Source organism: Homalodisca vitripennis, chromosome 2 (genome assembly GCF_021130785.1).
Source record: "Homalodisca vitripennis isolate AUS2020 chromosome 2, UT_GWSS_2.1, whole genome shotgun sequence".
Lineage (NCBI taxonomy): Eukaryota > Metazoa > Arthropoda > Insecta > Hemiptera > Cicadellidae > Homalodisca > Homalodisca vitripennis.
In genome coordinates this window covers 81,374,170-81,387,120 of record NC_060208.1, presented here as the reverse complement: position 1 = coordinate 81,387,120, position 12,951 = coordinate 81,374,170, and the positions used below count along the sequence as shown (strand labels likewise).

Below are 12,951 nucleotides of genomic sequence, written 5' to 3'. Positions count from 1 at the left end.
AAAATTATTCATTTACTTAAATTCAACTATTGAAGGCTCATGTGAGTTAGACCAAATGTTTACTACATAGCACATTAAATAGTTAAAACCCGCAATACTTAAACCAAAAATATTGTTTAAAAACAAATTTTAATTTTATTTTGAGTAAAAAGGTCCTATTATACTTTCTAGACTCCTACAAAAGTAAAAATTGTGAAGTACATTTAAAACATTAAAACAGGTAAAGTAATAACAGTAAAAAGAAGACTCTCTGCTGTTTATAATAACCTTTTTATTATACGGGGTCAATTATTGTAAAACTTCTGAGTAATCTTTTAGGAGTTCTTGGAATTTGTTGGACCATTGTGTGGCTGTTGGTGGTGAAAGATCGACCAGAGTACGATTTACACATATCTTCTGAAGAGTTGAAATATATCAAGGATTCTATGGAGGTCACTACTGAGAATAAGCATGTAAGTGGTACCTGAAAACAAGGTTAAATCGGCAGTCTTCAATATAAAGTGGTCCACAACAAGTACAGTAATAATCTTGGCTTGATTATTAATACTTTATCAGAAAATCTTTAGTAAGATATTGTAAGAAGTATTGTACAGAAATTTAATTTTGTGAATTTTAACACAGTATAAATGGGAACATGAGATAATAATTGAAACATTATAAATACAATATGTGTTCCACTGCACTTTAATACGAAATACTGTCACATATGAAGACCTAGCGCACACATTTCACCGAGTTAACTTAAATTCGCTCAATCATGATAATGTGCAAATCAAACTGAGGGTGGAGTAGTGATTCACCACTGGCGATAACAGAATCAAAGGAGTTTCGTGGCGGAGGTTTCAAGTCTCGACTTAAAAAATACGGTACTGTACTTCGGTTTTGTTGTGCTGGTAAAGCTGTAAAAACTTCGATTTAAAGTTTAACGGTAGGTAAAATTAATGGCAAAAAATGCAATATATTGAGGTTATTTATGTTACACCTTCGATACACAAAATTTGCATTGAAGTAAAAGGCACATTCAAGGGGAATGACTAATCTTTGAGGAATTCAATATATTAAGGTTCCATTGTACATTTTTTCAAAACCTTGGAGGAAGCCACCTGGTCCATGGCCACTCCACGGGATACGTTACTGTCTAATAGTGGACTGTAAATTGTGATCCCTGATTTTAAACCCGTTAGGATAGTAAGAAGTGGAGTGTTTAATTCCCACACAGTACTCCATGGAAGCTCATCTCTCCATCATGTCCTCGGAGCTCCTTTACGGATCAGGAGAGTAATTGTTTGGACATCTGCTGGTGTCTGTTACCATGTCTCCCATTTAGTACAGTTGCTAACCTGTGGAAAGAGAGGATTGACTTGTTTAGAATGAAATTAAATTCTCTAAGGGAGTAAAATATCCTTAACTGAGTTTCACAGTACTTGTTTTTGACTTTTGTCCACGCAAATTTAAATTGACAAGTTCAATCCCAAAACCCCTCTGATCAACCAGGGACACTATACTAAGGTCTTTAACCATTCTATTGTCCCTGATCCTCTGTTTCTCAAAAGGTGGCTTTCATTCCTTTTCCAGTGGGTAGAGTGGCAGCCCTGCCTTTCTTTAAAAGAGAAATATTATACTGAAGCTAAAAAAATTAGATGATTATAAATTATTACCTAAACATTTGTTTATCACGTTAAAGAAATAAAATTAAGGCGGTAGCATTTCCCTGCGCGCTATAATATTACTTCTTTAATAGTAAACATGTTAATAGATTACAGCACAATAAAGATGATAACCTATTTTATTTCAGACCAACCACCCATGGAAAAAGTTGTTTACATCGACGCCGGTGTGGGCTATTGCTGTCGGCATTATCTGCCAGACCTGGGGACACATGACATTCATCACTCAACTGCCCAAGTTTATGACAGGTTGCATTCCAATTTCTTATTTAAAATTACATGTAAAACACCTCTTCTCCTTTTTTGAGTCCATCCTGGTTCGCTGAGCTTGTTTTTTCCCTTGGCCTTTGGCTTCCACTTTCTGAAAATACAGTCCTATTTCAGAAACTTTAATTTCCTCTTTTTTCACTCTGCTGCCTTCACTTATTAATCACCAGTAAGTTATGTATTCGGTAAATATGTAGCCTAACTTATATAGTAACTAGCGATATCAAATTTATCAGTTAAATAATCCTAAGGTATATTCGGACTCACAAAGGTAAATACTTAAATTTAATATCCATTATAAGGATAAAAATCAGTTATATGTTTCTAAAATATTACACTTAATATGTTCTCAGAGATTTAGGGGCAATTTAAAAATTGAAGTTATATTCAGATTGAGAGTAATGTTTACATTAAAGTAATATCTCATAAATCAAAGTGTGTTTAAAATAATAATTTCTAAATACTCTGACATACATACATTCGTATTTCATAAGACTGATAGCCACATATCTTGACTTATTAAATTAATTTTGTATCTCAATTGCTAACAAAATACTCGTACTTACAGTTCGTTGCAACTGCGTTTATTGTCGATCCTCGTTCAAGGAAATCAATCAGGATCTCACCCTTTAACAATTACGACGTAACGGTATCTTTGTACTGTTTATTTGATCAATAATTTTATTCTTTTTAGACCTTATCCCACTCGAAATAAGATATTTACAATATATAATGGCATTTCATATTTATGAAAAATATTTGTTACTTTAATTTTCTCTTTAAATGTAATGTGTTAGAATTTTAAATGTTAATTTTTCCACCATGTTTGGTTCTTGGCTCTTGATCCTTACATATGTAAAGATCAAGCCATCTACCTCAAACCACAGCCATATCAAAGAAAGACTTACAAGTCACTTCCTATCCATTCCATACAAGAGCACGTGGTTTATGGGTGTGGAGAAATCTTTCATAAAGTACTGCTTGATGATCTAGTAAACACACCATGATTAATACAAATAATTCATGCTATATCTTCCAAATTAATAAGTCAATTATTTTAAACTGTTACCACATAACAGTATTATAACACGTTTCTATATAGATTTGATTATGAATTGAATAGCTCATATCAATTGAATAGCCATAATTCACGACTCAAACAACCTATAAAGTAACTCTTGACAATCTAGTAAACACACCGTGACTAACAATTAATTAACACATAACGGTATTATAACACATCTGTACGTACTTTAATATGAATTAAATAGCTGATTGTACTACATTTCATAATACGAGCAACCTATAAAGTACCGCTTGATGATGTAGTGAACACACCGTCATAACAATTACCAAACAACAGTATTATAGCACGTCCCTACATATACTATTTCGAATTGAATAGCTCAATGCCCCACGATTCCTGACACAAGCGACCGATAAAGTACTGCTTGACAATCTAGTAAACACACTGTGACTAACAATTAACACATAACAGTATTATAACACGCCTCTATTTAGTTAGAGATGAATTGAATAGCTGATTGCCGCATAATTCATAATGCAAGCAACCGATAAAGTACTGCTTGACAATTTAGTAAACACACCGTGATTAACAATTAACACATAACAGTATTATAACACGCCTCTATTTAGTTATAGATGAATTGAATAGCTGATTGCCCCATAATTCATAAAGCAAGAAACCGATAAAGTACTGCTTGACAATCTAGTAAACACACTGTGACTAACAATTAACACATAACAATATTATAACACGCCTCTATTTAGTTAGAGATGAATTGAATAGCTGATTGCCGCATAATTCATAATGCAAGCAACCGATAAAGTACTGCTTGACAATTTAGTAAACACACCGTGACTAACAATTAACACATAACAGTATTATAACACGCCTCTATTTAGTTAGAGATGAATTGAATAGCTGATTGCCCCATAATTCATAAAGCAAGAAACCGATAAAGTACTGCTTGACAATCTAGTAAACACACTGTGACTAACAATTAACACATAACAATATTATAACACGCCTCTATTTAGTTAGAGATGAATTGAATAGCTGATTGCCCCATAATTCATAAAGCAAGAAACCGATAAAGTACTGCTTGACAATCTAGTAAACACACTGTGACTAACAATTAACACATAACAGTATTATAACACGCCTCTATTTAGTTAGAGATGAATTGAATAGCTGATTGCCCCATAATTCATAAAGCAAGAAACCGATAAAGTACTGCTTGACAATCTAGTAAACACACTGTGACTAACAATTAACACATAACAATATTATAACACGCCTCTATTTAGTTAGAGATGAATTGAATAGCTGATTGCCGCATAATTCATAATGCAAGCAACCGATAAAGTACTGCTTGACAATTTAGTAAACACACCGTGACTAACAATTAACACATAACAGTATTATAACACGCCTCTATTTAGTTAGAGATGAATTGAATAGCTGATTGCCCCATAATTCATAATGCAAGCAACCGATAAAGTACTGCTTGACAATTTAGTAAACACACCGTGACTAACAATTAACACATAACAGTATTATAACACGCCTCTATTTAGTTAGAGATGAATTGAATAGCTGATTGCCCCATAATTCATAATGCAAGCAACCGATAAAGTACTGCTTGACAATTTAGTAAACACACCGTGACTAACAATTAACACATAACAGTATTATAACACGCCTCTATTTAGTTAGAGATGAATTGAATAGCTGATTGCCCCATAATTCATAATGCAAGCAACCGATAAAGTACTGCTTGACAATTTAGTAAACACACCGTGACTAACAATTAACACATAACAGTATTATAACACGCCTCTATTTAGTTAGTGATGAATTGAATAGCTGATTGCCGCATAATTCATAAAGCAAGCAACCGATAAAGTACTGCTTGACAATCTAGTAAACACACTGTGACTAACAATTAACACATAACAATATTATAACACGCCTCTATTTAGTTAGAGATGAATTGAATAGCTGATTGCCGCATAATTCATAAAGCAAGCAACCGATAAAGTACTGCTTGACAATCTAGTAAACACACTGTGACTAACAATTAACACATAACAATATTATAACACGCCTCTATTTAGTTAGAGTTGAATTGAATAGCTGATTGCCGCATAATTCATAAAGCAAGCAACCGATAAAGTACTGCTTGACAATCTAGTAAACACACTGTGACTAACAATTAACACATAACAATATTATAACACGCCTCTATTTAGTTAGAGATGAATTGAATAGCTGATTGCCGCATAATTCATAAAGCAAGCAACCGATAAAGTACTGCTTGACAATCTAGTAAACACACTGTGACTAACAATTAACACATAACAATATTATAACACGCCTCTATTTAGTTAGAGATGAATTGAATAGCTGATTGCCGCATAATTCATAATGCAAGCAACCGATAAAGTACTGCTTGACAATCTAGTAAACACACTGTGACTAACAATTAACACATAACAGTATTATAACACGCCTCTATTTAGTTAGAGATGAATTGAATAGCTGATTGCCCCATAATTCATAATGCAAGCAACCGATAGTGTACTGCTTGACAATCTAGTAAACACACTGTGACTAACAATTAACACATAACAATATTATAACACGCCTCTATTTAGTTAGAGATGAGTTGAATAGCTGATTGCCGCATAATTCATAATGCAAGCAACCGATAAAGTACTGCTTGACAATCTAGTAAACACACTGTGACTAACAATTAACACATAACAGTATGATAACACGCCTCTATTTAGTTAGAGATGAATTGAATAGCTTATTGCCCCATAATTCATAATGCAAGCAACCGATAAAGTACTGCTTGACAATTTAGTAAACACACCGTGATTAACAATTAACACATAACAGTATTATAACACGCCTCTATTTAGTTAGAGATGAATTGAATAGCTGATTGCCCCATAATTCATAAAGCAAGCAACCGATAAAGTACTGCTTGACAATTTAGTAAACACGCTGTGACTAACAATTAACACATAACAATATTATAACACGCCTCTATTTAGTTAGAGATGAATTGAATAGCTGATTGCCGCATAATTCATAATGCAAGCAACCGATAAAGTACTGCTTGACAATTTAGTAAACACACCGTGACTAACAATTAACACATAACAGTATTATAACACGCCTCTATTTAGTTAGAGATGAATTGAATAGCTGATTGCCCCATAATTCATAAAGCAAGAAACCGATAAAGTACTGCTTGACAATTTAGTAAACACACCGTGATTAACAATTAACACATAACAGTATTATAACACGCCTCTATTTAGTTAGAGAGGAATTGAATAGCTGATTGCCGCATAATTCATAATGCAAGCAACCGATAAAGTACTGCTTGACAATCTAGTAAACACACTGTGACTAACAATTAACACATAACAGTATGATAACACGCCTCTATTTAGTTAGAGATGAATTGAATAGCTTATTGCCCCATAATTCATGCTATATCTTCCAAATTCATATGTCAATTATTTTAAACTGTGTTATAGTTCAAACATTGATATAGTTGTAAGTATACCCAAATTTACCCTCTATGTTGAGTAATTTTATAATGTTAAGTACCAAAAAAGGAAAGGCTTATAACAAGTACCAAATCTAAAATGACTTAAAATATTATATTAAAAGTACAAATCTGAGGTGATCCATGATACATTTTAAAGTTGTGAATGTATTTGAAATTTATGGCTATTTTTTCATTATTCCAGTCCCTATTATATGACACATAAGACTCAAGATAGATTTAACTTAAACTTACAGTAAAGTGGAGAATTTGTATATACTATTCTTGTATTTTATTTATACACATTACTATACAGCGAATTTACCACTTGCAGATGTTTACAACTTTAGACTGGCACAATCTGGGTTCTTGACGTCATTGCCTTATATCGTACTGGGTATTGTCTCACAATTCACCGGCAGACTAGGTGATTGGCTTAAGAACGAAAAGATTCTTACAATTTCACAGGTATTTGCAATCAGAGTACAATACATTAATACAAAAAGCACATAGATGACAATTATTTAGAATTTAAAAGTTAGTTATCCGAAAATAGAGCTACTTTCACATTTTATGCAGGGTAATATATAATAAACATGAAATGGTGGGGTATGATCCTAGTTTGTAAGCTTATGTGGCGATTGTGTTGATTATTATCAAGTTTACTGGTCCACAACTATGTAAAAGCACTGATAACTCAATTTAAATGTTAAACTATTTCAACCTCTCCGAAAACATCTATCTTCAGTTAAAAGATGTTAACCCGAAACTGGCAGAGCCAACAGTGTACGTCTGCTTGTATAGATTAGTACAGGAGGTTAACGCTGCATTATAACTGACCGAGCTGTAACAGCAAACAGCATGGTTTCTTCATTGCTGCCAGCTTTTTGATAATCTGATGTCTTTATTGTTGAAGTTATTGTCTTTCTTATTGTAGCTTTCTTTTTTGTTATTTCTGATTTTTCTTATTAGCTAATAATTTAATATGAAAATCTTCTTTTATATTTTTATAAATAGTATTGATGTCGTTTGCAGGTCCGTAAAATCTTTGGATGTGGATCGTTATTTCTCCAAGCAGCTATCCTCGTGCTTTCTACTCAGTTTGACTCAGCTACTTTGGTCATACTGTGTCTAATCACCCTTTTAGGATTGGAAGCATTTGGAATAGCTGTCATACCGTAATATAACTAAATTCATACAACCTACACTAGAATATGGAATGTAAATGCATAGCAGATTAAATTTGAATATGAAGTAACTCATTTTTATACTACAGAGTCCATTATAATATTGACTTTATGTTATAATCTAGTTTTTATAATTTATTGTAGCTGTTACGTTTACTTTATGCAGTCACGCTGTAATTGGGCGCTGTGGAAATGGTGAAATACAAATTCAATGTTTAATAGCTACGTAGCATGAAAACTAATTATGAGAGGACACACATACAAATCTGTTTTGTGGATATAAAATATAAAAATAGAAGAATCTGTGGTGTTTACGTCAAAATATTATTACATTTTCAAAACCTGTGTTTTAGAGCTGTATTTGAACCTGTTTACGTGTTCGTCAACAACACACATTCAGTACCTGAACACAGTTATACCTGTCAATAGTTTTAGTTACTGCTTGATAGACACTAATTCTGTACTCTATTATATGTAATTCAAAACATTATGAACAAGTTTAAAATTAAACATTTTAGCGTATAGTCTCAACTTTGGCAAAGTAGGTTCTGAAGTAAATTTATTCTAATTGAAATAGTCAACTGTTTATAATGCTGAGTTTGGGTAAGAACAAGAATGCTCAATTAAATTTATAAGAACTATAACATTGTATTGAACTGTGATGTAAATTTAAATTATTTATTTGCAAAGGTTTTTATGATTTAAATTTTATTGTCATTTACGTAAGTAAGCTACGATAGTATAAGGTTTACAAAATCAAAATAAGAAATATATTATTTAAAAATATTCTACAAAACAATCTTATCAAAATGTTTTAAAGAAATATTTAGTTATTATGTTTATAATATTTGTGAATATTATGTGTACCGATGTAACCTGTTTCAGTTCCAATGGTTTATACCTAGCTCCGCAGCATGCCGGTGTAATATTTGGGCTCGGCTGCACATTGGGCAGTGTAACTGGCATCCTCAGTCCTCTTCTCTCAGGCTATATTGTCACTGATAAGGTGAGAAACAAACTGCGTGGAAGGATCTGCGTCAGGATATGTCGGTTTCTTAGATCAAAGTAAAACAACAATTCACTGAATCGGGCAGTTTAAATGAAGGGGATGATTCAAATCTAAAATTATAATCTACTGCGTAGTTGTACAAGAAACGAACTTGACCGGTTTAACGTAAAAAACTACTTATAAAGTGACGTCGACCCTGATTGGCGCACCTTGTAAACAGATGAAGACACAAAAGAGGGGACAATACAAGTAAGTAAAGTAAAGATACTTATTTTACCAAGCGAAGTTAGGGCTAAGAAGCCCTCTCTAACACTTAACCTGGGGACCAACGGCTTAAATGTGACTTCCGAACCACCACCAATGGCCGGGCAGGCGGGACGCTTGCAAGACAGGATCGTTCAGCGTCACCCATCCAAGCAGCAACCACGCTCGACGTTGTTTGTTCCGGTTATCTTGCGATAACCGTTGTACCCGCTAGACTGAGCCATTGCTAAAAATGTCGAGCAAGTGAGTTCGGTCTCGAGTCAGATCTAAAGTGGGACACACATCTCTCGTCCCACTTCATTACACCGTGTGTTAACAATTTTCTATAAGCCTCGTAGCAATAAAATTTGTTACAAAAAACACGTGAAAGTGTTAGTGTCTTATCCAACAAGTTTTTAGTAAACATGTACAAGATTGCCGAATTTAACACGTCGTAAATCTTTCACTCCATTGTCTGGACATCTTTTGATTTATCATGAATTAAAGTATAAACTATCATAGTTAAAAATTTGTATTTGTATTTGTATTGATCATGACGAAATGAAATAGGAAACGTCAACTCTAGCATTTAATTGTACAGAGTCTTGTGTAAATTCATATGTATGCTTATAGCTGAAGCTCAGTAAACACAATATCATAATATAAAAATGTTAAGCATAAAATGGATTAATTTGTAGCCAATTGAATAATTTCTTTTTACGGTTACTGAAGTGCTTCTGGGGTTCCCACAAAGTTTAGTTTGATTGAGTTTAGCTGATGTTATGATGTGGGCCGAGTACGTAACCTTACGGGACATTAATGAAAACATAAAAAGTGTCACAGATGAAAAATTGAATCCTTTAATGGAAACTTATTGTCACCTGTTTCCAAGTAAAGACTTAACTATACTACATGCATTTTCAGAAATCCCATAAAACCCTTATAACTGATCGTTCTTTATTTTATTTCATAGGCTAAAGAGATCCATGCTCTTGGAATTTAACAAATTGTTCACTACCCAACTACCTCTTCAGGTTTAACCTCTCACCAATGAAAAGCATCATTCTGTGATAATAAGAATGTTCCTTAAAAATCAATATTGCTAGAAGAAAAGCTTTCATAAATTTGTTTGACAGATTATAAAAGATAATTGTTCATTAGTTTAAAAACAAGTTTCTCTTCGTGAGTTTGGACAGATAGAATTATCATTATTGGTTTATCTTTTTCAGGTACTGAATAAATTGATTTATTTAAAATAACTGTTTGGTAATCTTTGATGTTACTATTTTTAACTGGTAATTAAATTTTATTAATGAGCAGCTTTTATTTTTCAGAGCAAAGAGCAATGGAAGATCGTCTTCTACATAGCTAGCGGCTTGTACGTGTTTGGAGGTATTTTTTATGGATTATTCTCATCTAGCAAACTACAACCTTGGGCAAAAGATAATAACAATGTGCCTGGTCACAAAGAGGACCATATTAACAACACATTGTGATCTCATATTAAATTTCTAAAACAAAACATTTATAACCATTACATGAGTGATTCCTTTTACCAATAAAGATCATTACTTCATATATTTTTATTTAAGCTTATTATTGATTGATGGCGTTTATTCCCATCATTTACATACAAAGTAACAAAAATAAATCTAAAATATTTTTCTAGGAAATTAACCCCGTTTGGGCACAGCCATACAGTAGTATAGATTTAATCAGTCTGCACTAAACTAATTGTACTAAAAATATTAAATTACAAGAGAGAATTAATTAAAATTATTGACACATTTTTCACTAACAAATGAGTTATTACAAGAAAAGAGTAAACCTATAAAAGAAAAGATAGAAGACTAGAGCATGGAATACCTATATACATTTAGCGAATAAAAAAATTAAAAGTCTGAATTTAGAAAGTAGTATAGCTTCAATAGAAGATGAAAGTCGGAAAATTAAAAAGGTAATGTAAATGAAGAATATAAATATGGCTGTTTTCTTTCGGTCGATTAATAGAGAGATATACACAAAAACAGACAATAAAAAGAATATGATATAGAGTGATCCAAAATAAATAGATACTTGGATCTATTCACTTCATGCCTGGTCATCCTAAACAGATGCACAATTATAAAGAACTCCAACAGTAAAAACCAATTCAAAACTTGTATACAACGCCTATTGGTGCTAGAGCGTTCTACTCTGTCGATGAGTTCATATGAGCCGCTGGGATTTATGGGAGGCATAGGATCTGGAGTCAGTGAGAGTGTGTTTGAGTGAATGTGTGGAAGTGTAAGTTTGGGTGCGTGTGTGAATGAATAACTATTTATAAAATGATTGACTGACATTTTCAATGCAATGTAAAAATGCAATAAAATATGATTTGATTTGATTATAAAACACACTTGCACACAAAACACAAACGCACGCGCGCGCGCACCACGCGACCTCACTGGCATGCATTGTAAAGATAATAAAAATTACTTTTTGGGTACGTGAGTCCTGTCGCCATTTTCTCGATAGTGGTCGAATTTTCTTGGACATCAGAAGGTGAGTTAGAAATTATTTTTAGTGAAGACTACCCCAGCGACCCATTGCAAACTCGTCAACTGAGTAAAATGCCATAGACAGTAAGAATTTTAAACCTAATTTAAATTGTTTGTGCTTATTGACGCGTTTGATCTCTTCAGAGAGCCTATTGATTAGCCTTACACCAACCTGAGATGGCAAGCATTCAAAAACAGTAGTTCTTTGCTGTGCCATACGAAAGTTGTCCCGGCCTCTAGTTCCGTATTGGTGTTCGTCACTGCCCCAAAGTGAGACGCATCTGAATCGGCGGCATTATAGCACGACGTCGAGAATATAGAGGCTAGGTAAATTCAGTTATCCAAGCTCCCCGAAGGCCACTTTACACGACTCTCTTTGATTTAATTTGTATATGATTCTGACAGCTTTTTTTGCATTCTAAACACTCTATTAAATCTGTATCTAGAACAGCCACCCCACAATCTCAGACCATAAGCTAAATGTGGATGTATTAGGCCAAAGTAAACTGTCTTTAGAATGTCCAATGAACGGAATTTTGCCAAATTGCATAAGACATAAATACCTGAAGCAACTGCCCTTGATCAAGGTGCATCCCAAGAAACTTGGTGGATTCTTCTTCTTCTATTATGGTTTCATCCACCATCACAATTGGTAGAATTTTGTTTTCATGTTGCCGAAAACAGAGATTGATCACGCTTCTTTTTGAACAATTTGTTTTCAAATTGATTTTGGAAAAATTATCAACGCATGAGTTGAGTTCTTCAAAGGCTTTGATTTCAAGATCTGGTTTGGCTTTTGATTTAATGCAGAGTCGTATCGTCAGCATACTGATTCATCTTTCCATTATGGATTGATGAACTCAATCTGTTGACGTAGACGAGTAATAAGACTGACCCTAGGATCGATCTCTGTGGGACTCCATATGGCATTTTAACTTTGCCTGAGAGGGTATTCGCAATCTGCACACACTGCTCACTATCATTTAGGTATGACGAGAGTCATTTGTGAGGCAAACCACGAACACCGCATGACAATAACTGGTGCAACAGTGTTTCATGATGCACACAGTCAAAGGCCTCTGAGAGGTCGAGAAATATGCTAAGCACATGTTCCCGCCTTTCCAAACCATCGACAACAGAATCAATGAGATACTTGACAGCATCAGTAGTCGATTTGTTTTTTCTAAATCCAAACTGTTTATGACAAATAACTTCAAAACTATTGAAGAAATATTCTAATCGTCGAAGGAAGGCTTTTTTGCTGAGGACCGGAAGAATAAAAATAGGACGATAGTTATTTGCGACATAAGGATCGTCCTTTTTAAAAATTGGAATGACTTTTGCTGTCTTCAAAGTGGACGGGAAGACGCCTTGTGCGAACGACAGGTTAATCAATTTTGTGAGTGGTACTGAAATGTTCTTAAAGCAACGCTTAAGTAACCACACAGA

The 12,951-nt window shown here is 33.7% G+C and overlaps 1 protein-coding gene across 6 annotated transcripts in view; it reads left to right on the top strand.

The window, feature by feature from the left end:
- LOC124354258 (vesicular glutamate transporter 1-like) overlaps positions 1-10,548 on the top strand; it is a 31,533-nt gene extending 20,985 nt beyond the window's left edge. For 5 of the 6 annotated variants that reach the window (XM_046804580.1, XM_046804579.1, XM_046804582.1 and 2 more), the window contains exons 5-10: positions 319-452; positions 1,796-1,916; positions 6,858-6,991; positions 7,559-7,701; positions 8,596-8,716; positions 10,297-10,548. In XM_046804580.1, coding sequence (XP_046660536.1) covers positions 319-452; positions 1,796-1,916; positions 6,858-6,991; positions 7,559-7,701; positions 8,596-8,716; positions 10,297-10,458 — 815 coding nt within the window. In that variant the 3' untranslated portion in view covers positions 10,459-10,548. The remainder of the gene's footprint in view (positions 1-318; positions 453-1,795; positions 1,917-6,857; positions 6,992-7,558; positions 7,702-8,595; positions 8,717-10,296) is intronic. The other variant, XM_046804585.1, reaches the window with a different exon arrangement.
- Positions 10,549-12,951: the final 2,403 nt, after the last annotated feature.